We start from the raw sequence: 26,909 nt of genomic DNA, 5'->3' as shown, positions 1-26,909 counted from the left end.
GGAGTTATGTACCCCTTAGCATTCATGAGGAAAGTTGTTTACTACAAAGTTCAGTTTTACTATGCAGTATTAAGTACCACTACATGTGTGCGAGTACACACAGAGTTTACTGTGTTCCAGGCACTATTTTTCTGAATGCTATATGCCTATTAATTAATCATATCCTACAAGAATGCCATGAGGTATCATCACCTTCATTTTACAGATGGAGAAATTGAGGCACAGAGAGGCTGAGTAAGTCGCCCAAGGACATCCAGTTAGTAAGTAGCCGAGCCTGGATTTCAGGCCAGGAAGCTGACTCCGGCTTGCTCTTAACCACTGCCTTCTGCCGATGTGCAGCTGAAGCAGGCCTCTGCCGGAAGGTAATTGAGGTTGAGTTTTCAATCAGGAGGTGCTTATTCCCGACAGTAAGCACCTATAAGCTTTCTAAGGCTTTGTGGTGGTTGTTTAATCACTAAGTCATGTCTGACTCTTTTGCAACCCCGTGAATTGTAGCCCACCAGGCTCCTCTCTCCATGGGATTTCTTATGGCCCAGCTTTTCCTGCAGCCTAGTCCTCCGCTACAGGCTCCAGAAAGTTTCGATGTGCTTCCAGGAGTGCCCACCTATGTAGCAGACCTGCTCAGAGCCTCCCTAGGAGCAGGGCTGTGCTTTGACACCTGCCAGGCATCAGGCTGCCACTCTGCCAGGCTCTTCCTTGTGTCTGCCTGCTGGATCAAAGCTCTGCCTGCGTTCCGAGCTCGTTGACAGTTCTGTGCCTTTTTGGTAGCACTAAAGAGAGGAGGATCCTATCTTATTGGTCTCTGCCTCTTTTTCTAGGTCATAGAATCTGTTGTTGGGGTCCAGAGAAGGGTGCAAAGATGAAAGCAGCAGTCCTTCACTTTGTTGGGGTGACCTGAAATTACCTGGTCCTCATACAGCATGTAAATGACTGTTTATCCTGTGGGACTTCGTTCAGAATTGTTCACACAAATTGCCTCCTCTAAGTGACTCTTTTGAAAATTGCACTGGAACCTGCTGCTATTACCATGGAAACTTAAGTTTCTTCCTGCCCATGATAAATGGACCAGAATTTAGATTTCATTTAGTGCCTTGGTTGCCAGACTCTGCAGACAGATATTATCCTAAATGACCTTTTGCTTGTCCTCTCACTCAGACTATCTCAGTTATACTCAGACTGATTAAAAACCTGTCTTTTGACAGGATTCAATTCGGGACGTGCACACCAAAGGGATCATGTATAGAGCAATTGAAGCAGATATTGGTATGTACCAGATGTTATGTGAAGATCAGCATTTCCTTTTGCTGTGTAATTATGTAGGCATTTTACTCTCACTCTGGGTGCTGAGCAGGGTCTGTACCTCTTCTTTAAAAAAGAAAAAAATTTATTTTTGGCTCTGCTGGGTCTTCATTGCTGTATTCAGTCTTTCTCTGATTGTGATGAGTGGAGGCTAGTTGGGGTTTGACGGCTTCTCATTGCACTGTCTTCTCGTCAGTGTGGCTCACAGGCTCTAGAGTGCAGGCGCAGTAGTTGTGGCGCATGGGCTGAGTTGCTCTGTGGCATGGGGGATTTTAGCTCCCAGACCAGGGATCGAACCTGTGTCCCTTGCGTTGGCCGGCAGATATCTAACCACTGGACCACCAGGGAAGCCCCCGCAGTACCTCTTCTGAGTGCAGTGCAGGGACCTTGCCTCCTTGCACCTCACATGTCTCTCTCCCCTTTGTCTCAGAAGCTGACATAATCCTGACTCAAGTAGAGGAGCTGGCAGTGGTAGCCACTTAAGTTTTTTCCATTTAGACTGAAGAGGCAAGGTCTTGGTTACTGATTCACTGGGCACCAGTATACCGACTTGAACCAGGCTTCTTGAGGGCTTTTCTCCCCTCAAGTGCCCCAGACAGTTCTGGTTCCATCTGCCCTGCTTAGGAAGTGCTTGCAGATTCGCTGACTTCACCCTGTGAAACCCTGTGTGCATTTTCCTCTTGCTCTTTAGAAAAGTACATCTGCTATGCTGAGCAGACCCGCGCGGTGTTGGCCAAGCTGGCTGATCATGGCAAGAAGATGTTTCTTATCACCAACAGCCCCAGTAGCTTTGTGTAAGTTCTTCTGTGTTTCCTGCCTAGTTTCTGGCTCACTTCCGATGTTCTGTGTATTTAAATAGTTGCAATTTTCAAAAATAGTTAATCCCTTTAATGTTAGGCTAACCTGGCTGCCATGTTGTTCTAGGGACAAAGGGATGAGGTATATTGTTGGAAAAGACTGGAGGGACCTGTTTGATGTGGTCATCGTTCAGGCTGAGAAGCCAAACTTCTTTAATGATAAGCGGCGGTAAGTATCTGTCTTTTTAGAGACCAGATTTTATTCATCTGATGCTCTGAATACTGAACTGTGTCTTGGTGATATTGTGATAATGTGTCTTGGTGAAATACAATTGGAAAATCACAAGCATCTGACAGTATAGCTTTTGATACTTAACGAACCTCCTAACAAGTAACTGGAAAAAAGGTAGGATGAGTATGTACATAGCAGGTAGCTTATTATTGAAACAGTTCTCGATTTAACTCAGGTTAGTCAGTCCTATGAGTCAATCTTTAAGAAAATGATCGACCTCAATTATTACCATCACGTAGTAAATTAGATCTATCTATGCGGATCGATCCTGGGTGTTCATTGGAAGGACTGATGCTAAAGCTGAAACTGCAATACTTTGGCCACCTCATGCAACGAGTTGACTCACTGGAAAAGACTCTGATGCTGGGAAAGGTTGGGGGCGGGAGGAGAAGGGGACGACCGAGAATGAGATGGCTGGATGGCATCACCGACTCTGTGGACATGAGTTTGAGTGAACTCCGGGAGTTGGTGATGGATAGGGAGGCCTGGCGTGCTGTGATTCATGGGGTCGCAGAGAGTCGGACACGACTGAGCGAGCGACTGAACTGAACTGACTGATGCGGATGCGTTGTGAAGTGTAACAAAATAGCAACAGCAAACCACCTGGTGAGTAGCTCTTTAAATAGAACTCTAAATGGTGCACTGACAAGTGTCCTTAGATTTTGCAAAACTTCTCTGCAACACGGCTTTTGCATCAAATGGAGTAAATCTCTACCCAGACTTAGGTAAAGACTTTCTGCCACGGTAGCTTTGGGAAATAGAGGCATGGGAGTTTGGGTTGTGCTCTTAGCATTTAGTGGCGGGTGGGGTGAGGGTAGGGTCAAGTGTCCTAAAATGTCTTTTTAACACCTGGGACTGACCTGTTCACCAAGAGTGTATTAGTCGCTCAGTCGTGTTCGACTCTTTGTGACCCATGGACTGTAGCCCCGTCTGCCACGATCCTCTGTCCATGGAGTTTTCCAGGCCAGAATACTGGAGTGGGTAGCCGTCCCCTTCTCCTCGGGATCTTCCCAAGTCAGAAACAAACACAGGTCTCCCACATTGCAGGCAGATTCTTCACCATCTGAGCCACCAGGGAAGTCATCGTCCCCAAATGTCGATGGCATTGAGAGTTACTGCACTGGGGTTATAAGAATGATTCGTATTTGTGTAGTAATGGCCTACATTTGAAACACTTTTACCTACATTTCTCTGTCCTGCAGTAGGTAACCATGCAGTCTTCCCCACTCTGCTAGGTGATTTATTTTTTAACAGTAACACTATATCCATGATGGGATGTGTCTTTTTTTTTTTTCCTATTTTCGAGGTCTTTTTGATGTGGACCATTTTGAAGATTTTTTTTTTTTTAATTTTTTACAATATTGCTTCTGTTTTATATTTTGGTTTTTGGCTGCAAGGCATGTGGGAACTTAGTTTCCTGAGCAGGGCTCGAACCCGTATCCTCATCATCGGAAGGCAAAAATCTCAACCACTGGACTACCAGGGAAGTTCCTATGCTAGGTGATTTAAAGCATGGTAATTTGGTGTCCTGTAGTCAGTGTTGAGTAGATTAAATTGCTCTTGTGATGCTAAATTCCAATTTCCTGAGTGTCACAGTGACTCCTGGAAGAAAAGGCAAAACAAGGAACCATGTGCAGAGACTGAGAACTTAAGAGAATGTTCAGTCTGTAGGTTTTGGAGTTAGATATAGATGGGCCTTTAGCTATAATCACTGACTGGCTGCTTGGTCACTGATAAAATGCTCTCTGACCTTTTCTTTTTGGATCTCAGGGAGGTGGTCAGGGGAAGGACCTCATCTCCCCTTTCACCGTGGACCTCCCTCCTGTGTCATGTTTATAAACAGTGGCAGGACGGTGTCTTAGGTTATTAGATTTTCCCTGGAGGAACTCAGCACAGCTCACTCGCTCTCACTCTAGATGTCTGGATTAAAAATCCTCTACCTGTATTCATCCTTCTGTTATTTATAGTGGTGAAGGCTAAGGAACATCAGTATGAGAGGATATTATGCAGTCATTAAAAATGAGGTTTTTTTTTTAAAGGCAGTGAACATATCTCCTGACTGTAAAAAATGATGTATGAATCACATGGGAAATTGTTCACAGCCTTGGAGAAGAGAAGATACATAGCAGTATCCAGAAATGATCCTCATTTTATGTTCATAAAAAAGAGAAAGAAAACAGATACATAAAGACCAAAAGATATGGACTGAACTCATGTGTTTCTTCCTGGGTACTGGAATTATGGATGATTTTCTTTTTCTTTATTGTATTTGTCTACATTTTCCAGATGTTTTTTGCAGTGAGTTTATATTTTTCTCACCAGAAAAGCAGTTCAAATAAGTGTTACCTAAATAAAGAAAAAGGACAAATAAACCTTGCGTTTTTTTGGACTGAGCACACCCAGGGTTAGGAATGAGGTCTTTGTTCTGTTTTTCCTATTTTCCATCATAAAATAATATGCCCGATTCTCTGATGTGTCTTATATCTAGACTGGCTGCATTTCAAATGCAAAGCTGGATGAATGTAATAAGCAGTATTTCTATAAGCTTTATTTTTGGTAAAACATTTTCTGCATGGTTGAATAAGTTTGGAACATCTGGGTTAAAGAAAGTTTCTTTGTAGGAGGGCTTTTCAGAACCATCAGTAACTTTTAAAGAGGGACATGTCTAGCGCACAGTGTTTTCGAAATTCATTGGACTCTGGCATTCGTTTTTCACTAACGCTTTCTGGGTCCCATGGTCTGCAGCATGGGATGTTTTGCACGAGGCTGGGGAACGTGGTGGTGGGGTTTGGTTTGGATTGTGGGGCTCGTTTCTCTCTTTGTGGGAGGTAACCATGGAGTTTTTCATCCAGCACACAGCCTGTACTGCTACCACACATGGTAACATTTCCTGTTTCTGTTGTTAGACCTTTCCGAAAGGTGAATGAGAAAGGTGTCTTACTCTGGGATAAAATCTACAAGCTGCAGAAAGGCCAGATTTACAAGCAGGTATCTCGTGACCCGTCTGTCCTTTTAGTCGCTGTGCTTTGTGATCAGTTATAATGATGTAACAGCTGATGTTCACTGAGGCTCACTGTGTGTCAGGCATAGTCCTGGGGGCTCTGCTTAAATTGACTGTTTATAACTTGGTGGCAGAATTTAAGCTTAAGTCAATATATTTTCAATGTGCTTGCTCTGTGTGAATTAACTCAGAATTGAGCAGCTTTTTAAAAAATATATTTTTAAGCATTTTTTCTGTAGGATATAAAATTTAGAATGCCAGTAGCAAAATAGAAGTTTCTCTTTAAGAACTGTTTAATCACATGGCGTCTTATCCCAATTAGTAATTATTTCCTGATGAACTGTGTTTTAGGTACAGTTTTGATTTATTTTGGTTTCATATAAAGCTCTCCCATGTTGAGTAAATGATTGAATCGCTGTCCATTTTTGTGTTACTGAAATTAGTTTTTTAAATTTTATCCTTTAAACATTTTATATTTGTATAGTATTTATAACATAAAATTACAGAAGAGCACTATATAGATTTTTTGAACTGTGTAGTACATTCCTCGTATTATATACTGTCCAACTGGTTCTTACCTGTTGTATATGTAGCAGACTGCTGGATTTGGCACTAAGTATATTTTCTAGGCCTGAAAGATTAGCTTGGATACAGCCATTCCCCGTCTAGGAAGCTAGCAGAAGAAAATGATTAAGATGTAGCTAGCTGAAGAAACGGAGAAGGCAATGGCAACCCACTCCAGTACTCTTGCCTGGAGAATCCCATGGACGGAGGAGCCTCGTAGGCTGCAGTCTGTGTGGTCCCTAAGAGTCGGACACTACTAAGCGACTTCACTTTCACTTTTCACTTTCATGCATTGGAGAAGGAAATGGCAACCCACTCCAGTACTCTTGCCTGGAGAATCCCATGGACGGAGGAGCCTAGTAGGCTGCAGTCTGTGTGGTCCCTAAGAGTCGGACACGACTGAGCGACTTCACTTTCACTTTTCACTTTCATGCATTGGAGAAGGAAGTGGCAACCCACTCCAGTATTCTTGCCTGGAGAATCCCAGGAATGGAGGAGCCTGTTGGGCTGCCGTCTATGGGGTCGCACAGAGTCGGACACGACTGATGTGACTTAATAGCAGCAGCAGCTGAAGAAAACTCTTAAGAGATAGCTGAAGCTTTGCTAAAGAATGTTTACCATGATGTTACTTACAAAATAGGTAGCAAGGTGAATGTCTAGTATCAGATAATTGATGAAACGAATCATGGGTAGGTCTCAGCTGCTGAAATTACATGGCAGGCGAATATTTATTGACATGGTCAATAAATGACAGAATGCTAAATGTAAAAAAAAAGATCCTTAAAAAGGTATACAATATGAATCCCTCCTGAAAAGTACATTTGACGTAGAAGAAAGGGCTGAAAGATTTCACATAAATGTTTTTTATCTTAATATTTCAATACCTAAACTGTAAAAGCAAAAATATTTTAAGTTTAGAAAAAAGTAGGTATCTTGGGCCATGGGGTGTACAGGCCTTTTACCTGTCATATAATGCAATATAACACCCATATTTTTCTGTTATTGCAGGGCAATTTATATGAATTTTTGAAGCTTACTGGATGGAGGGGCTCTAAAGTGTTATATTTTGGTGACCATATATATAGTGACCTGGCGGTGAGAAATCTTATTTCCTATTTCTTTGTTGGGTACAGTGTTAGGCCCCCTTATTGAGGAGTTTATCTGTTATTTAAGACTGTTTTCATACTTTCATAAAAATGAGGACTGGGTCACATTTCTTGCTGCTTTTTTTTTAATGTCTCATATTTTACCAAACCAAATGGATCAAAGTCATGAAATAGAGGAATTTTGGGAAAATGATGGAAATTAACAGTTTACTCAGGTTATCAGAAAAAAATCTTTACTCAGAAAAAAATCTTTCTGTTTAAAAAGGTGGGAAATAAATGACAGTGTTTTTTCCTTTTCCTTTCTTTATTAAGCATCAGAAACATACAAATGGTCTGTGAAAGCTTGTAAACATCAGTCTGGGTTTCTTTTGCCTGATAGTCATTTTGAAAGAGTACAAAATGTAAAAAGTGCAATAGCTATTTCTAGGAAATGGCTATTATGTGAAAAGGAGGCTTTCATGCCCTTTGGAATGACTGGAGTGACTCAGGGCTTGAATTATGATTTAATTTATAATTGGCACAGGAATGAGTGAGTCACACTTATTACCACCCTTGGTTCCTTGTGGAATGAATTTATGTATATGTATTTATATATAAATAAAATTCATTTATACGAAGAGTGAAATACGTGAATGTATACACAATTAGTAAAGTAGAAACCTGAAGTGCTCCTGTCAGGATGCTGGCACTCCCTGGATGTCCGACCAAGTGCCATGGCATCACAAGACATACCTCTTGCTGTGTGGTCTGTGGGCCTTGAGGAGATAGCTGTGCTACCCTGGAGGCATGTAGGTACATGGCCCCGTGAGGTCCCCCCACTCCGAGACAGGTCTTAGTGCTGTGAGAAGCTTCACATTGCGGTTGTTTGTCCAGTGTTGTCCCTGTGACATTGGCATCACCCAGGAACTTGTTCGAACTGCACATTCTTGGCCTCACCCCAGACCTACTGAGTTATAAAGAAGCTCTGGGGTTGGAGCCCAGCCATCAGTGTTGTTCTCAGCTTTCCATGCTAAAATTTGATGTCACGGTGTTGCTGGCCTCATGGAATGAGTTAGGAAGTGTTTTGTCTTCCTCAGTTTTTGGCAGAGTTTGAGAAGGATTGGTGTCATTCTTTTATGTTTAATAGGGAAGCCATCCGGTTCTGGACTTTTCACTGTTGGAAGGTTTTTGATCCCTGATTCAGTCTTCCTAGTAAGAGTTCTGTTCAGATTCACCAGTTCTTCATGATTCAGTCTTAGTAGGTTGTGTGTTTCTCAGAATTTGTCCATTTCATCTAGATTATCCAAGTTGTTGGCATACAGTAGTTTACACTTTTATAATCTTTTTTTTTTTAATCTGTAGAATTGGTGGTAATGTCACCACTTAACATTTCTGATTTTAGTAATTTGAGTCTTCTTGTTTTCTTATCAAACTTAATGGTTTGTCAATTTTGTTGATTTTTTTTTTGAGGAACCAGTTCTTAGTTTGATTGATTTTTCTCTGTTGTTTTTATATTCTCTATTTTATTTATTATGCTCTGATCTTTACCATTTCTTTTTGTGCTGCTAGCTTTCAGTTTAGTTTGTTCTTTTTCTAGTTCTTTCAGGTATAAAGTTAAGTTGTTGTTTTGAGATCTTTCTTTTTCAATCTAAATGGCTAGAGGTGTTAATTTTCATTTTAGTCTTGCTTTTTTTATATCCCGTAAACTTCGGTATGTTGTGTTTGCATTTTAATTTGTCCCAAGGTATTTTTCTAATTTTCTGTGTGATTTCTTCTTTGACCCATTGGTTGTTGAAGAGTATGTCTTTTAATTTCCACATATTTCTGAATTTTTCTCCTTTTACTCTTGATGTCTAGTTTCACTCTTAGTGATAAGAAAAGACACTTTACCGTCTGAGCTACCAGGGAAGCCCAACTAAGAAAAGATACTTTGTATGATTTCAGTCTTCTAAAATTAATCAAGACTTGTTTCGTGGCCTAAAATACAGGTGCTGCTGGAGAATGCTCCATGTGCATTTGAGAAAAATATTGTATTCTGCTTTTGTTGGGTGGAGTGTTCTAATTATCTGTGGTGTTGTTCAGGTCCTGTATTTCTTGTTTGATCTTCTGTCTCCTTATTTTATCCATTATAGAAAGTGGACTTTTAAAGTTTCCTGTTATAACTGTAAAGCTGTCTCTTGTTCCCTTCAGTTCTGTCAGTGTTTGCTTCATATATTTTGGATCTCTGATGTTTGGTTCATATGTGCTTTTAATTGTTATATATTTTTGGTGAATTGACCCTTTTATCATGTTGTAATGTCATTCTTTGTGTCTTATAAGTATTTTTGACCCAAAGTCCATTTTTCCTGATACTAGGATAGCCGCTTTTGTTTTGGTTACTATTTGCGTGGAATGTCTTTTTCAGTCTTTTCACTTTCAACTCTGTGTATTTCAACTTTGTGTGTTCTTAGAGCTGAAAGAAATGTAGACAGCATATATTTGGATCCATCCTGGAGTTAGAAAACCACTGTTTTAAAGTGATCAGACCAGAACTGATTAACGTGTCAATTATGTGGGCAATGAATATTACCCTGCAAAGGAATCCCTTGAGAATGTAGATGCTTCCAATGTTGCAGCTGTTTTCTCAAAATAAATTTAGATGCCCCCTTTGGGATATATTTGAGAGCCAGCTTGAGGCACTGGAGAAAATTAATTTCATTATCATTAATTCATTGTCATGTTCTTTAGTCTTAGGAGTGTTCCAGTTGACTTTTTACCTATTGTCAGAAATAAGATTCATCTTCAAAAGTTTGCCACTACTGGGAATATTTAGAAGACTGTGCTGTATGTAGGGTTTCATATATTTTAGGAGAAAGAATTATTGAAAGATTTAAAGAAATTCAACCATGGAAGAAGATAGGCATCCTTAGGACTTGGAGAGCAGGGATTCTAGCTTTAGGGGAGTAACCAGAGTGAATTTTCAAAATAGTAAACTATATACCACTTCTGTCCCTAAAAGCGCTCTCCTTAGAAGTATCCCTTTCTCCCTTAGAGTAAAAGCCTGGCTTCCTGCAATTGCTGTGCTCGAGCTGTGTTTCCCCAACCTCTCCCCCCTCTCTGAAGGCACCTCCTGCCTCTGCCCTCTCTCCTCTGCCCTAGGTTCCTTGCCTTGCTCTTTCTTAGCACACCCTGCTCCCAGCATGTTCCTGCCCCGGGGTCTTTGCACTTGCCCTTTCCAGCCAGGATTTTTCTCCTCCCGTACATTTACGTACTTTTACTGTCCTTCCCTTAAGATCTCCGCTTGAATGTTCCTTTGTTAGCCTGGCCTTCTTACTAAGTCTCTATAAAATGGTAACTCCTTATTTTGCTTGATTTTTGTCAATTGTGTTTCTTACCACCTACCATTGTGTATTTGCTTGCTTATTTTTTTGGTCCATATTTCCCACGAGAGCAGAGGTTTGTTATTTTTGTTCACTATTTTATTCTCAGTTTCTAGCACATGGCCTGGCAAACAGTAGTATTTAATAAATGTTTGTCAAATGGGAAAATGAGCAGCCATTCAGTATGGTGATTGTATATCTTAGATTTGCCAGGACATAACTTATATCAGATATTCTGGCTTATTGTCATATCATAGGAGTGCAATATTTGGAATGAAGATACGATCATGTATGTTGGTACTGAGTGATCATTCCAAGTCTGAAATTTCCCATAACCCAGGAGGCTTGGTGTGCCATGGGTGTTCCCCAGCGTTCTGTGGGTGGATTGAATAAAAACCTTCAGTAGCATTTCAATTGACCCTCCTTCTGCCCCTGTTTTAGAGACTGTGGTTAATGATTCGAGATACTGTGTTTCTGTAAGGGCTGTGACTCAAGCAGTTGTTTCTGGAACAGAAACTTTCTTGGGGGTGGGTGGGGAATGGCCAAGGCCAAAGCCTGGGGCTAAATTGGCTTTAATTAAGTGTAATTCATTGAGTTCAGCTTGGTTAATGACCAACCCTTACAATTAAAATTAATTCAATGAATGCCTGTTGTGTCTGGGAAAGGTAATGAAATGGTTTAAATTCTGTTGTGATAAATGTTGACTTTTTGTGATCTTTGCAATCAGGACTTGACCCTGAAGCACGGCTGGCGAACGGGTGCAATTATCCCAGAATTAAGATCCGAGCTCAAAATCATGAACACGGAGCAGTACATTCAAACTGTGACGTGGCTGCAGACCCTGACCGGCTTATTGGAGCAGATGCAGGTTTGGACTTCTTTTTCTCTGCTACGTTTTCTTTCTTTCCTTGAAGAATTATTCATTCATTTTTGGCTCTGCTCGGTCCTCATTGCCCGGTGCGGGGTTTCTCAAGTTGTGGAAGCGGGGGATGCTCTGTGGGTGTGGTGCGCAGGCTTCTCGTCGTGGAGCGCGGGCTCTAGAATGCACAGGCTCAGTGTAGTTGTGGCACATGGGTCTAGTTCCTCCTCAGCACGTGGGATTTTCCTGGACCAGGGATTGAACCCGTGTCCCCTCCCTTGGCAGGTGGATTCTTAACCACTGGGGCTGCCAGGGAAATCCTCCCCTACTTTTTCTTTAAGCCTGAGGTTAGTCCACTGATCAGAGTTATTTCAGATATCTTTCTGTTCAATTGTGGTCCTAAAGTATGAGGCAGAAGTCATCCTGCAGAATAGCTACTGGGGTGATTTTGCCCCTGAAAGAATCTTGCCATTTTCCCTAAAGAGAATTTTTAAAATGGCTGCCAAAGCCATTTGGAGAAAGAGTTTTGTGGGGCCCATGTGGGGAATTCCAGAGTCCTTACTTCTCCACCCAAGCCCCACTGGGAGATATTCTGTGGATAGTGGGATTCGAGAACTTCTGCCTAGTGTTTGGGTCCAGTCCTGCTGCTGCCTATAGCCTGCTGTGGGGCTTCTCCTTTCTGGGCCTCAGTTTCCCCATCTGTGAAAGGGAATGAACACTTCAGGCCGGACACCATGGCTTGCTGGGTAGAGTCTCTGAGCAAGAATTGAGATCTCTGCATGCAGTTTCCATCTGATTTTGAATCAGTTTGCTGGCTCACTGGAGTTCAGTGGTGGTTTTTTTCTTTCTGTGAGTTATGTAGCCAGTTTTAGGCAGATAGTGAGGAAAGTCATTTTGGTAATTTCCTGGCACATGGAATATGCCCTCTGTTGCAGCTGTGACCACCCCCCCTAAGTCTCATGAGACACCTTGCTTTCTCACCTGGTTCAGCGGACCTGGCCCTCAGTGTTTCAGCGTGAGTGCTGACTCGCAGGATAAGGGGCGTGGATGCCTGCTCTCTTGGCTAACACACCTGCAGCCTCTGGCCATGGCCTGGTGCCCACAGCCTGCCAGCCTGCTTTGGAAACGGGCAGGGAACCGCCTTGCCTGGCCCAGCTGGCAGCGAGCTCAGGCAGGGATACAGGGAGCGCCAGGCCCTCACTCCAGGGCACACACCTTCCAGGGCATGAGGCCCCGCACGTCCCCTGGGCCTTGCTTCCAGCTCGTCTTGGCTGTGTTGCTCTTTGGCTCGCCTCTGACGAGGACTGGTTCTGTTTCCCTTCCCGTGCTTGTCTGTGAGGTGATTGTCTAAAAATAAAAGGCTTGGATTCTGGGTTAATGCAGCTTTAAGTCTGTGCGTCGGTCACATGTAATAATAGTTACCCTCTGGATGCCAGGCATTGTGCTGAGCGCTTGCTCTGCAACATTACCGTCACTCGTCCAGCTGTCTTGTGTACAATTTTCCACTTTAGAAGGAGGAAACTGGGTGTCTGAGAGGTTAGGTAACATGTCCAAGGTCATAAAACAACAGAGCAAGGACTTGAACCTGGGCTGTGTGGTGCCCGAGTCCCTGCTTTTGGGCACTGCACCGAAGTGCTGTCTTACTGTGCGGTTTAGAGCTTTCGTGTATAGACAGAGCCCTCGCCTTAGGTGTGGTCTGTGTGTGATGCGGGCAGCTGGTCAGATACCCAGATGCAGCCTGCAGGTAGATGGTTCAGCTTTGGTTTCCTTTTCCAGCTTTCTGTCTGGGTGGATTCTCTAGGGCATAGAGGAAGGTGACTGATGATTAAAAAATGACCCAGATGAGCGGCAGTTCTCACTGTGCTTCCTGTTCCCTTTCTCCTCTCCCCAATCCCTGCGTTCACCTGGAAAACTATACATTATTCCAGTGATCCTGTGTCAGATGTTTCTATAGCTCCTCTTTTTCTGATAATGTGCACATAGCACATTATCTGGACACTATTTTCTGAGAAGAGAAATTGGTCCTTGAAGTTGGGTGTGATTTTTTTTTTTTCCTTTTGGAAGCCAAAAATGTTACCTGGAGCTGGGTCTGATGAATTAACTGCAAGTATTTAATTTTTGGATTTAAGGAAGTAGCTATAAAGAAGAATTTCTGTTCATTAGCCTTGAAGTGCCCTCCTGAGTGGTACGGTTCATGGTGGTCGTGCTGGTGGATGGTGTGGTGGTATCAAGTCTTGCAGGTAACCATGTTAGAGCCACGTTTAGCCCAGGTTGGACAGACTTCTGCAACAAGCCAGCTAGCCATTGTGTGAGGTCGTGCAGGTTGTACGGTGTCAACTCCATGCTGGTAGTGTGAAAGCAGCCTTGGACGATGTGTGAGCAACCAGTTGTAGCTGTATCCCTGACATTTTATTGGTGGACACTGAAATTTTAATTCCATATCACTTTTACTCATCATGAAGTTATTTTTCTTTTGAATTTTTTTCAACGACTTCAAAGGGAAAATCCATTCTTGAGCTCATTGGGATGATAGAAAGGTGGCTGGTGGGCTGGAGTTGGTCTTCGCTGGTACAGGTTATCAGACTTCTGGCTAGATGGCAATAATTCTGCCCATGCAGGAGTAGGCTAGCCCGTGCAGTATATTTTCATAGATTGTAGCCATAAATGGCTGAGTGAGCTAATCAATGAGAGGAGCTGAAGGTGGCTGAGGTGTCTGTAGGATCAGCTTCTAGTGTGGGCTTCTGGTTAGTCTTTTCCCATGCCAGCTACCCACCCTTGAGTGCATGGTATCACTTAAAGGTTAATTATAGCTAAGTGATACCCAGTCTTTGAAGTATTTTAAAGTAGGTATCAGACTCTTGAGATTGCTGTCTTACAAAGTTTAGCCTTGTAGGAGGATGCGAGCTGGAGAAAGGGGTGGCTCAAGGAGAAACTGCTTTTTATTCTAATGGGAGGCTGCTTCAGCATGTTTAAATGCTGATGGGTAGACTCCAGGGGAGGAGGCTGATACATGGGAAAGATGATAAACGATGAAGAAAGAGCAGGTGGGAGGGAGCCCTGGGTGGGCGTGGGTGGGCCTTGGGTGGGAGGGTGTGGGGGGAGGCTGGGTTACAGTGCACGCACCCAGAGCTCAGGTGCCCCCTGCTCGGGGGGTGCTCCCTGGTTCAGCTCTCTGGGGCCTTCCTCCTTCGCTTGTCCCTTCAGCAGTCTTGGGCTTTGCTGAAGATGATCCCTCATCCCTGGCTCTGCCCCATTCTGGAAAAGCTGGGCTGGAGAAGGTGCCGTGGACTTGGAGACCCAAACTGGCTCTTCATGACCGTGTAGCCCGCCCTCGGGTAGGGGCCCCTGCTGAGGGGAGAGTGGAGAGGCACAGTCACGTGGCCTATGGGGAGGAAGCACTAGATGCACTTTGGTTATCTTGCTTCTGGTCGCTCGTCAGAGAATTCTCCTCTCCTGCAAGCGCAGGGAGAAGCTGCTTCTTCACACTGGACATAGGGCCCTGTTCGTGGGCCGAGAAGTGGGCAGAGGTGGGAGCAAGACTGATGTCCTGTTCTGTGCAGTGTCACACTGTTTTGTCCTGGGCTGCTTACCTGGGTGTGCCCCCTGCCAGGGTCTCCATCTCATTCTCTCTTGTATCTTCAGTATCTAGCACAGCGCTTGCCACACAGAGGTGCTGAACGTGTACCTGTGTGTATATATGTATGCATGTATGTATACATGTCTATCTATATGTATGCCTGTGCATCTGTATAGGTATGTTTGTATGCATACATGTGTATGTATGTATGTGTATTTATGTTATTTATGTTTATATATATAAACAAATTCTTTGTGGCACCCTACAGAGTTTTGATCTAGTCTTACATTTTGTAGTGCCTCAATTCTATGGTGAGTGATTTGTTGACTTAAAATATGAGAGCTCATTGAAACCAAACTCCCAGGACCTGCCTTGACACCCCCAGAAGGGACCAGTCTTCTGGTGCTCCAGTAACACACATCCAGTAGTCATTCAGAGGTGGCTGCTTCCTGCTGGTGTAGACGACAGTGGCAGGCAGGAAATCAAGATTACAAGCTCAGGGTTTTGTTTTGAGTGGCAGCAGCCCGTAGCGGGTGACTTGGTCAAGCTCTTGATCTGGGCATACGTGATAGACAGAAGGGCCTTGGCTCCCATGTCAAAAGCAGATGGTTTGCTTGTTTGGCACTTTCCTCCGGGTCCTGAGGCTGCCCCTGTGACTGGACTGTGGGAACCCTGCCTGGCCCCTGTGGTCACGTGCTCCTCTGGCTCTGGTTCGTGTGTTCAGTTTAACCCTAGGAGGCGTGGAGAGAGCCTTGTGAGATTCCACGTGTCAGGGTGCAGACAGCTGTCAGTTTCTTTCTGCCTTTTGCTCACATTTCAGTCCACCTGGAGAATTCTCCACTTTCCTTCCGGTTGAGGTGTTCTGACTTCTTGCCTTTTACAAAAACAGTTTTTTTTCTCATAAACACTTTAAAAGGTATTAATAAAATCATATTGAGGAAAAAGATTAAGCCAATTATAATTCTGTTACCCTTGAACAAATTAAAGAAAAAGTTTCATGTTAATTTCCAAATGCACATGGGCTTTTACATGCTTGAAATTTGTGGATGCACTGTTACATTTGCTGTTTCCACTCACTGCCGTTTTTATGTGTGTGTGTGTATAGTACATATATCTATGGTATATATAAATGGGTCTATTAGTAGTGTGTATTAGGTATATATTTACATGTGTAACACACGTGTAACGGATACATTACACACATATAATACACATACATTTTATGTGGACATATATGTATTATGCTTATACAAAGCCTTTCAGTTCAGTTCAGTTCAGTCCCTCAATCGTGTCCGACTGTTTGCGACCCCATGAATCACAGCACACCAGGTCTCCCTGTCTATCACCAACTCCAATACTTTAATATCTCTAGTTTAACAGGGACTTTGCATCCCTGTATTGCATCATTGTATTATGTCTACATTTGGTGAAGAAGGGCAGCAGCTGGGAAGTCTGAGAATGCAGCTGGGAAGTCTGAAAATGTATGATTTCATGCAAGTGCCTATCTCTTAGATCTGAATAAAATTCCTCCCAGAACTACCCGTTAGAAAATTCTCATAACATAATGAGTGTACTTGTATCCAGAACCTTCTCAGTAATTGGCTTGTGTCCTGCAGGTTCACAGAGATGCGGAGTCACAGCTGGTTTTGCAGGAGTGGAAGAAGGAGAGGAAGGAGATGAGGTAAGAGTGGCCTGTTGTGAACGGAGTGAATCCTTCACCGTGGCCCTGCGCACTCAGCCCACATGCTTTCCCCAAGGCCGGCCACAGGTGGGACTCGAAACGGCCTTACTTAGCTGCCGGGGGTGACTGGGACCCCCAGGATCCAGAATGAGCCAGCTGCCGTTAGTGATGAGTGACATTTCCTCGAGGCAGCAGCAAGCTCCCTCCCACCTTCCACCCACCCCTGAATTCATGTCTGTCTGTCCCTCCCCGCATCCATCCCTCCTTCTGTCCCACTTAACTTCCGCGTTGGGGCAGCCAGCAGCCCGGCGTGGCCGGTGGGACAGTGTTGGAGGTGGCTCTGAGCCGCAGTGAATCCTTGGGGCTCCTCCAGTGCTGGTGCTTCTTTGTAACCCTGCTGTGTTAGGAATGTGCAGCCACTCAAATCACGATGCTGACTGAAGGAAGGCCATCTGCTGTCAGATGGGTGTGTGTCTTAAGGGAATAGTTATTCTTGAGTTGTTTTTTCTTTTTATTAAACTATAGCTGATTGACAATGTTGTGTTAGTTTCAAGTGTACAACTTCAGACTCTTCTCCATTAAAGGAAAGATTGAATATGTTGAATAACAGTATCAAATATAGTTCCATGTTCTATATAGTAAGTAAATCCTTTTTGTGTATGTATTTTATATGGTAGCATGTGTCTGTTCATCTCACACTCCTAGTTTATCCCTTGCCCTCTTCTTTTCCCTTTGGTACCCATAAATTTGTTTTCTCTGTCTGTGAACCTGTTTCTGTTTTGTAAATAAGTTCATTTGTATTATTTTTTTAGATTTCAGATATAAGTGATATGCGGTGTTTGTCTTTCTCTGTCTGACTTACTTCACTTAGTGTGATAATGTCTAGGTCTGCCCATGTTGCTGCAGATGACATTATTTCATTTTTTTTTTATGGCTGAGTAATAGTCTAGTATATGTGTGTGTGTGTGTGTGTGTGTGTGTGTATGAAAAGTGAACGTGAAGGTGTTAGTCGCTCAGTCGTGTCTGACTCTTTGCGACCTCTTGGACTGTAGCCCGCCAGGCTCCTCTGTCCTTGGAATTCTCCAGGCAAGAATACTGTGGGTAGCCATTCCCTTCTCCAGGAGATCTTCCTGACCCAGGGATTGAATCTGGGTCTCCTGCATTACAGGGAGATTCTTTACCATCTGAGCCATGGCTTGCCTCAGAGGATCTGGCGCTTAATTCCGGCTAGACGGTTAGGATTTTAAAGGAGCAGTTATTCTCAAGAGGCCTTGTGGACAGGTGTGCGCCCCTGTAGAAGAGGGCACTGTGTATGTGGACAGTGTTGATGTGGCCATTTCTGCTGTTGTGGTCCCCTCACCGCTTCTTCCCAGGCGGCACAGCTGTCTCTAAGGTTGGGAGGTAGCGCTCACTGCCTGGTTCTGACCTCTGAGCAGTGGGCAGTCTGGTGGGGCTAGTGTGCCTGGAAAGCTGGGAGAGTCCATTCCTCTGGGCTGCAGAAGCCACAGCTGTACTGAATTGATCCTCCCCCCTCTCAACGTGTTGGTTATTGGGATTGTATTGGTTATTATAATGTGATTATTGGTCTGAAATGTTGGGTGAGAGGGTGATGGGCGTATGATGCATATATGCTTATAATGCAGGCTTCAATGAGGAGCTTGATGGCAGAGGTGTGCTTACATCACTGTAATATAATCCTTAATCTCTTAGACATAAAGTACTTCCGAGTTTATGATAAACTCTTATTTCTCTTACCTCACATAGTTCTCACTATAACCTCACAAGAATGGGGCCTTGATCCTGTTCTGTAGATGAGGGAAATTTGGAGACTCTGAGAATATTCTCCATTTCTGTGGACCTTCAGAAGTGGCTCCTTCACCTTCCATTTTTGTTTGGGGAATGGGGTGTGCATGTTTAGGGGCTCACACCTTGCCTCTAGAGCCTTCAGCTGTGTTCTCTCCACTGGCCTAAGTGGGGAATGTGGTCAGAACCATTTTGAAGGATGAACAGACTGTTTCCCAGTTAGAAGTCAGGGGTGCTCTAGGCTACTAATTTGAGTCCTATGCATATAAAGTAGGAGGTCAAGACACACCTGGAGTAACAGGCAAACTTGGCCTTGGAGTACAGAATGAAGCAGGGCAAAGGCTAATAGAGTTTTGCCAAGAGAACACACTGGTCATAGCAAACACCCTCATCCAACAACACAAGAGAAGACTCTTCACATGGACATCACCAGATGGTCAACACTGAAATCAGATTGATTATATGCTTTGCAGCCAAAGATGGAGAAGCTCTATACAGTCAACAAAAACAAGACCAGGAGCTGACTGTGGCTCAGATCATGAACTCCTTATTGCCAAATTCAGACTCAAATTGAACAAAGTAGGGAAAACCACTAGACCATTCAGGTATGCCCTAAATCAAATCCCTTACGATTATACAATGGAAGTGAGAAATAGATTTAAGGGACTAGATCTGATAGAGTGCCTGATGAACTGTGGATGGAGGTTTGTGACATTGTACAGGAGATAGGGATTAAGACCATCCCCAAGAAAAAGAAATGCAAAAAAGCAAAATGGCTGTCTGAGGAGGCCTTACAAATAGCTGTGAAAAGAAGAGAAGCGAAAAGCAAAGGAGAAAAGGAAAGATATACCCCTTTGACCAGAATTTCAAAGAATAGCAAGGAGAGATAAGAAAGCCTTCCTCAGTGATCAGTGCAAAGAAATAGAGGAAAACAATAGAATAGGAAAGACTAGAGATCTCTTCAAGAAAATTAGAGATACCAAGGGAACATTTCATGCAAAGATGGACTCTATAAAGGACAGAAATGGTATGGACCTAACAGAAGCAGAAGATATTAGGAAGAGGTGGCAAGAATACACAGAAGAACTGTACAAAAAAGATCTTCACGACCCAGATAATCATGATGGTGTGATCACTCACCTAGAGCCAGACATCCTGGAATGTGAAGTCAAGTGGACCTTAGGAAGCATCACAATGAACAAAGCTAGTGGAGGTGATAGAATTCCAGCTAAGCTATTTCAAATCCTAAAAGATGATGCTGTGAATGTGCTGCACTCAATATGCCAGCAAATTTGGAAAACTCAGCAGTGGCCACAGGACTGGAAAAGGTCAGTTTTTATTCCAATCCCAAAGAAAGGCAATGCCAAAGAATGCTCAAACTACCACACAGTTGCACTCTTCTCACACGTTAGTAAAGTAATGCTCAAAATTCTCCAAGCCAGGCTTCAGCAATATGTGAACCGTGAACTTCCAGATGTTCAAGCTGGATTTAGAAAAGGCAGAGGAACCAGAGGTCACATTGGCAACATCCACTGGATCATAGAAAAGCAATAGAGTTCCAGAAAAACATCTATTTCTGCTTTATTGACTATGCCAAAGCCTTTTTGTGGATCACCTCAAACTGTGGAAAATTCTGAAAGAGATGGGAATACCAGACCACCTGACCTACCTCTTGAGAAACCTGTATGCAGGTCAGGAAGCAGCAGTTGGAACTGGATATGGAACAACAGACTGGTTCCAAAAAAGAAAAGGAGTACGTCAAGGCTGTATATTGTCACCCTGCTTATTTAACTTATATGCAGAGTACATCATCAGAAACGCCGGACTGGATGAAGCACAAGCTGGAATCAAAATTGCCGGGAGAAATATCAATAACCTCAGATATGCAGATGAAACCACCCTTATGGCAGAAAACGAAGAAGAACTAAAAAAACCTCTTGATGAGAGTGAAAGAGAGTGAAAAAGTTGGCTTAAACCTCAACATTCAGAAAACGAAGATCATGGCATCTGGTCCCATCACTTCATGGAAAATAGATGCGGAAACAGTGGCATACTTTATTTTTTTGGGCTTCAAAATCACTGCAGCCATGAAATTAAAAAACGCTTACTCCTTGGAAGAAAAGTTATGACCAACATAGAGAGCATATTAAAAAGCAGAGACATTACTTTGCCAACAAAGGTCCGTCTAGTCAAAGCTATGGTTTTTCCTGTAGTCATGTATGGATGTCAGAGTTGGACTATAAAGAAAGCTGAGTGCTGAAGAATTGATGATTTTGAACTGTGGTGTTGGAGAAGACTCTTGAGAGGCCCTTGGACTGCAAGGAAATCCAACCAGTCTATCCTAAAGGAAATCAGTCCTGAATATTCATTGGAAAGACTGATATTGAAGCTGAAACTCCAATACTTTGGCCACCTGATGCGAAGAATTGATTCATTTGAAAAGACCCTGATGCTGGGAAAGACTGAAGGTGGGAGGAGAAGGGGACGACCGAGGATGAGGTGGTTGGATGGCATCACTGACTCAATCAATGGACGTGAGTTTGAGTAGACTCCGGGATTTGGTGATGGAGAGGGAGGCCTGGCGTGCTGCGGTTCATGGGGTTGCAAGTCGGATACCACCGAGTGACTGAACTGAACTGAAGCGTATGAAACAGTGATTAAATTTTTTTTTATTGCTGTATAGTTGATGTACAATATTATATTAGTTTCAGGTATACAACATAATGATTCAAAATTTTTATGGATTTTGTAGCTTTTTTTTTAACTTTTAATTTTATATTGGAGTAAAGTTGATTAACAGTGTGTTAGTTTCAGATGTTCAGTAAAGTGATTCAGTTATACAGATATAAACTTTTTTTTAATCTTTAAAAAAAATTGTTTTTGGTGGCACTGGGTTTTTTGTGCTATGTGCAGGCTTTCTCTAGGTGCGGTGTGTGGGCTTCTCATTGCAGTGGCTTCTTGTTGCAGAGCACAGGCTCTAGGGTGTTCTGGCTTCAGGAGTTGTATTGCGGGGGCTCAGTAGTGTGGCACATCGGCTTAGTTGCTCAGTGGCATGTGGAATCTTCCCAGACCAGGGGTCATACCCACGTATCCTGCATTGGCAGGCGGATTCTTAACCACTGGACCACCAGGAAGGTCCTACACGTATGTCTTCTGTGAAACAGTGATTTTGGTGTCATCTGATGTCAGTAACTAAAAGCAGACCTTGGGGGAGTCACACTGTTGCTCTGCTCTTCTCTCGCCTCTTCAGGGAAATGACCAAAGGTTTCTTCAATGCCCAGTTTGGGAGCTTGTTCCGCACAGACCAGAACCCCACGTACTTCCTGCGGCGCCTGTCACGGTTCGCTGACATCTACATGGCATCCCTGAGCTGCCTGCTGAACTACGACGTCAGCCACACCTTCTACCCTCGGCGGACCCCACTGCAGCACGAGCTGCCCGCCTGGTCTGACCGGCCCCCGGCCGCCCGGCTGCCGCTGCTGCAGGAGGCCCAGGCCAAGTAGCTGGCGGCCCCACCACCCCTGGGCACCAAAAGCCAGGACCGGTGATGGCCCCACGCTGGGCAGTCTCTGCGGGGATGTGAGCGTCGTTTTTGGAAATGATACAGATAGTCTTAGCGATACCTGTTTTGTACATTACGGAGGATGCCCCCCAGCTCGTGGAGAAGGGAGCTCACAGCTCGCAGAGCCCACCCTCCTGTGCATGTGGGGAGGGGACAGTGGCTGGCCTCCTGTCGACACCCTGGGATCAGCCTTCTTGTTTCCCAAGGTGCTGTATCTAGCATCAGACTTCCTGGGATGGGGAGTCTTCTTGATGCCTGCTCTGTATTCCAGCAGGTGACGTTTTAAAACTCTTAACTCTTCTGTGGAAAGTGCATGGAAAATGCTGAACACGCACAGACAGTGCCGGACCCAGTGACGTGAATCCACTGGTAAACTGCTGATGCTTTGGTGGGCGCTTGGATAGCGTACCATGGTGTCAGCAGCAGAGATGGACCCCAGTCGGCAGCTGGTTCCCAGACGTCTGGTACTAGAGCTCTGGCACACTGGTGCTTCACTTGACGGCAGACTCAGCCTCCCTGGAGGTCTTGTATGAGAGAGAACAGGAGAAGTTGCAAGTCCTTGGCCTTGATTGTCCTCAGTATCCATTTCTTGTGTCTTGTGCAGGGGAAGGACCCTGGTGCCCCAAGTGGTAGGCAGGTTCACTCTTTTCCCTCAGAAAAGGAGGACAAGGAGAGAAAAGCTTCTGGTTTAATGTCCTGCCGGCAGAACGGACTGTAGAATGAGGCTGCTACATGCGAACGAGCGCGAGGAACCAGTGCGTTTGTGGTGGGTATCCCGGGACTTTATAACCCCTGACACCACCACCACACGTGTGTTTCTCGAACCTGCTCATTGGAGGATGAAAAATGAAACAAAAAAATGTCCTCATAATTTAGTGCCGTATGGTGACCCCCTGCCCCCCCTCCCCAACCAGCCAGGTGTTTTGTAATCTTGTTAAACTGTGTGTTACCAGAAACCGTCCTCGTTGGAGGGCAGTGAGCAGATCTCGTCTCTCCTGATTCATCAGCCGAGGAGAGGGGCTTGAATCCAGCCGGAGCGAGGGAGGTGGCCCTCTCTGCTTAGCCGTCTCCCACCTTCTCCCTTTAGATTGCTTTCCGGCCATGTTTATGTGTCTGTTTTGGGAATTTCTTTAGTGTCTGTGTGTAAGGTGGGAGCGGATCAAGGACACTGAAGTTGAGAGAAACAGTTGGAAATAGCCTCACTGAGTCAGTGTTCCCATTTCTTTCTGAGGAAAAGGCAGGGGACACCTATCCTTAACCCTGAAGGATGCAGGTGCGGGGGAAAGGGGCTTGAGGAGAGGCTGTTCCCTTAGTTGGCGTTTTTAATGGATTCGTGTGAAGCCAGCTGTTGAGGAGATGTGACCTTGGCCTGCCACAGGCTACCTGCACAAGTGCAGAAATTCGGTGACTTCTACAGCATGTTGTATAACGCTGCATGTTTTAATGGGACTGTTGTTGTTTAGTTGACTCTTGGTGACCCCATGAACTGTAGCCCACCAGGCTCCTCTGTCCATGGGATTTCCCAACCAGGAATACTGGAGTGGGTTGTGATTTCCTTCTCCAGGTGATCTTCCTGACCCAGGGGTCGAACATCTCCTGCACTGGCAGGTGGATTCTTTGCTGACTGAGCCACCAGGGGTACCTGTGATCTTTTCTTGTATTTAACTAAAATAGTGAAGGTGACTCTCTAGGCCTAATAGGCCCAGTTGGCCTTCTTTTTTCCCTTTATTATAAACACAGGTATCCATTCCTTTTTCAGGCTGCAGGAGGCATTTTGTTGGCTGTTTGTTAGTGCCTGGGGGTTTTAAGCATCAGAGGGCATTGGAGACTGACATTTCAGGGGTGCCGGTGGTGCCCAGAACTGCTCAGTGTTGGGGTCCTCAGAGGATATGCTGGTGCTTTGGGCTGGTAGTTTCTGCTTTGGAGAAGCTTTTAGAAAACTTTTTCTAATCAGATATTCATTGGATATCTCCTACGTGCCAGTGATAGGGTGTTTTTTTTTTACTCAAGAAAGTTACTCAAAAACAACTCAGTACATCTGTTTTTACTGCTTTCATGTATGTCTGGGTTAGGAGACCCAAGCCTGGGGTTAGAAATACCTTTTCTAGGTGTGTGAATAAGGAATTTTAATGACTTATCACCAATTAAGGTTGAGCAAGCTCCAGGAGATAGTGAAGAATAGGGAAGCCTGGCATGCTGCAGTCCATGGGGTCGCGGAGTCAGACATGACTGAGCGACTAACAGCTGTGGGCCATGGCACATGGCAGGAGGACCCACTGAGCATGCGCTGGGGCCCGCGCACAGCCAGGGTCAGGACGGCCGTCTCCATGTGAAGGACAGAGGGCTTCTCTTTGTCTGTGCTTGGTCATTTTAGCTTGTCACTGTCGTGGTTCAGCTGGGATTCAGCATCCTGCACAGCATTCTGTTCCTCCTGGTTTATCCTCTGGTGAGTCTGCTGATGAACGCATTTGGGTGCAAGGGAAGGGAGTCTATTTTCTACCACTTAAAAGATCAGTTTGGAAAGTGAGCAGAATAAAATTAGCTTGCACATTGAAAAATATTTTCCCTTTTTAGTGTCAGTTAGACTGATTTTCTCCGAAGGATGTGAACAAAAGTTCATAGTCCAGGCGCTGCCTGTGCCGCTACGGCTCACCACGGCTGTAGCCGGTTGCCCTGGAAGGGACCTGCACAACTCGTTTTTCCAGAATCATTTTTTTAAGTAGATGAAACCTTTAATATATTTTAGGAGTTTGGCTTAGAGCTCCCACTTTCCTCCCAACAAAGCCTTAAAAATTTTTTTTCTTTTAAAAATTCCCTTCAGCTCCACCAATGCCAGCTAACATAAACCCCCTGTTACTGATTCGGGCCCATCTATGACTAAATTCCTAGTTGCTTTGAATGCATTGGTCCTCTTAATTAGTGACAAGGAGAAATACAAAGTCCTTTTTCCTGCTGGCTAATTTAGTTTTGGGTGAGCTAAATAGCTTCCCCTGCCCCTTTTCCTCTCTAAAGGCCTCCAAAGTGGTAGAGAGTGTGCTAAACATTGGAATTGGATCCGCTCTGCCAAATGCTCATCTGTTGCCAAAGACCCACTTGGGGGCCCTGGTCTGGAATGTGCTCTCAGACTCAGTCTGGCCAGAGGCAGGGAGGGTTCCTTGATTGCTCTATTCAACTACCAGGGAGCCTGTGATGTGCTGGCTTAGTACTGATTTCCTTTTGTACCAATTTCCTTTCTTTTCTCCGTTAGCATATGGGAGCTAGACTCCAAGTCTAACTTAAGTGAAAAGTGAAGTCGCTCAGTTGTGTCCGACTCTTTTGACCCCATGGACTGTAGCCCACCAGGCTCCTCTGTCCACGGAATTTTCCAGGCAAGAATACTGGAGTGGGTTGTCATTTTCTTCTCCAGGGGATCTTCCCGACCCAGGGATCGAACCTGGGTCCTCCCGCATTGCGGGCAGATGCTTTACCATCTGAGCCACCAGGGAAGCCCCCAAGTTTAGCTTAGCTTACCTTTAATACCTTAGTGGATTGAGGAAGAAAAAGGGAGTGAAGTTTCCCTAATGTAAGGCTCAGCACACTTCCCTGTCAAGGACCAGACAGTAAAGACTTCCAGCTTTGCAGGCCATTTCCTGCAGCCCTTCCTCTAGGACTGGGCCTGCCTGTGGTCAGGGCAGCCTGGCCTCTGAAAACAGGCTGCAGGCTGGATTTTGCCCTCAGGTGGTGATTTGCCGACCCCCGCATTGACAGATTGTGTGGGTGGCCATGACGAGATGATGACTTTGCTGAAAGTGTGCAGGGTGGTAAGCAACCACAGATACACAGTTGTGTGCAGCCAGTGGAAAGAAGTTCTGTAGGTAAGCTTGCATCTTCCCCTGCGAGCTCTCTGGACATATTCACTTATGTGGCCAGTGGTAAAATACTGTGTTTCCAGCACATGGCATGATTGTCAGTTGTGTGACTGAGTGGCCAGGCTCGGCACTCACTGAATATACCTCTCATTGTGCTCATCTGTGATTGTGCTAGTAGCGTTGTGATGGGCTTGGCTGCCCAGAAGGACTTTATCCCCCAACTGCTGTGGGGGTTGGTTGCTGCCGGCTCACTGTCTGCAGCTGTGGGTCCTCTCTGGTAGCTTCCCCTTGTTGAAGAGTCCTGTCTCGGATGAGGGTGTGGTCAGACTCCCTCCCTGGAGCAACTCTGAAGGCCCATCAACTCCTTACACCCCCCCGCCCCCCAGGTGTGCATCTTAAGGACAGTTCCGTGTAAACTTCCTGCATGAGACTCCCCACCTCATGCCTGCTCTCCAGAACCGACCCACAACACTGCTCTGTACTTTTCTACACTGCAGCCTTGAACTCTGACTTAGGACACTGTTTTCTAATTATTTAGTAGAAGGACAGATGGTGCCTGTTTAATTTCAGGCACGGTAAATGCAAATTAGGTAGACTTGCTATTTATCCTGAATGTGAATTTGCTATTTATTCTAAATATTGATTTTATGTTACCTGACGTCGAACTTACTGCCAAATAAAAGTTTGAATTGTATTGTCCGGTTGACTCCCAGTCATCTGCTTTTGTGTGCTTCAGTTCGTGGCAAAAGTCATATCACATTCTAGTGTACTCCAAAAAAGAATATCCCCGAGAAAAGGGGCAAAAGGTTGATGGTTTCTACCTCACCACCCTGGTCTCTCCACCCTCAGCAAAGCACACTTGCCTGTTCTCAGAGCTTGAAGACCATGTAGTGAAGGCACAGAAGGAAAATGGATGTGAATTTGGCCTTAGGTGGGCAGCAGGTGACCCACCTAGAATTTCTGTCTCACAGACAGTTCCCTCCTTGAGAACAAGGAGAAGACAGTGATCCACCTGTTTGTCTGCAAAGTACCAGGAGAAAGGGAAATTGGAAGCAGTGTTTTAAGGGAAGAAAATACTAATACTGAATTAGGAGTGCATGTTGTGAAGTCAGTTCACTGCTGGGTTTTGGATATATTTTGAAGAGCCTTTTTAAATTGTTTGAATGTGTTTAAACTTAATAT

At 44.5% G+C, this 26,909-nt stretch overlaps 1 protein-coding gene across 1 annotated transcript in view; it reads left to right on the top strand.

The window, feature by feature from the left end:
- Positions 1 to 26,426, top strand: part of NT5DC3 (5'-nucleotidase domain containing 3) — a 65,698-nt gene extending 39,272 nt beyond the window's left edge. Inside the window, exons 7-14 of the mRNA XM_055394413.2 lie at positions 1,203 to 1,263; positions 1,991 to 2,093; positions 2,224 to 2,325; positions 5,295 to 5,376; positions 6,962 to 7,048; positions 11,125 to 11,265; positions 16,450 to 16,514; positions 21,568 to 26,426. Coding sequence (XP_055250388.1) covers positions 1,203 to 1,263; positions 1,991 to 2,093; positions 2,224 to 2,325; positions 5,295 to 5,376; positions 6,962 to 7,048; positions 11,125 to 11,265; positions 16,450 to 16,514; positions 21,568 to 21,820 — 894 coding nt within the window. The 3' untranslated portion in view covers positions 21,821 to 26,426. The remainder of the gene's footprint in view (positions 1 to 1,202; positions 1,264 to 1,990; positions 2,094 to 2,223; positions 2,326 to 5,294; positions 5,377 to 6,961; positions 7,049 to 11,124; positions 11,266 to 16,449; positions 16,515 to 21,567) is intronic.
- Positions 26,427 to 26,909: the final 483 nt, after the last annotated feature.

Source organism: Moschus berezovskii, chromosome 6 (assembly GCF_049115385.1).
Source record: "Moschus berezovskii isolate FMDL1 chromosome 6, NW_MosBer_1.0, whole genome shotgun sequence".
Taxonomy (NCBI): domain Eukaryota; kingdom Metazoa; phylum Chordata; class Mammalia; order Artiodactyla; family Moschidae; genus Moschus; species Moschus berezovskii.
The sequence above is the reverse complement of the archived record's forward strand: the minus strand, read 5'-3'. Positions and strand labels throughout refer to the sequence as shown.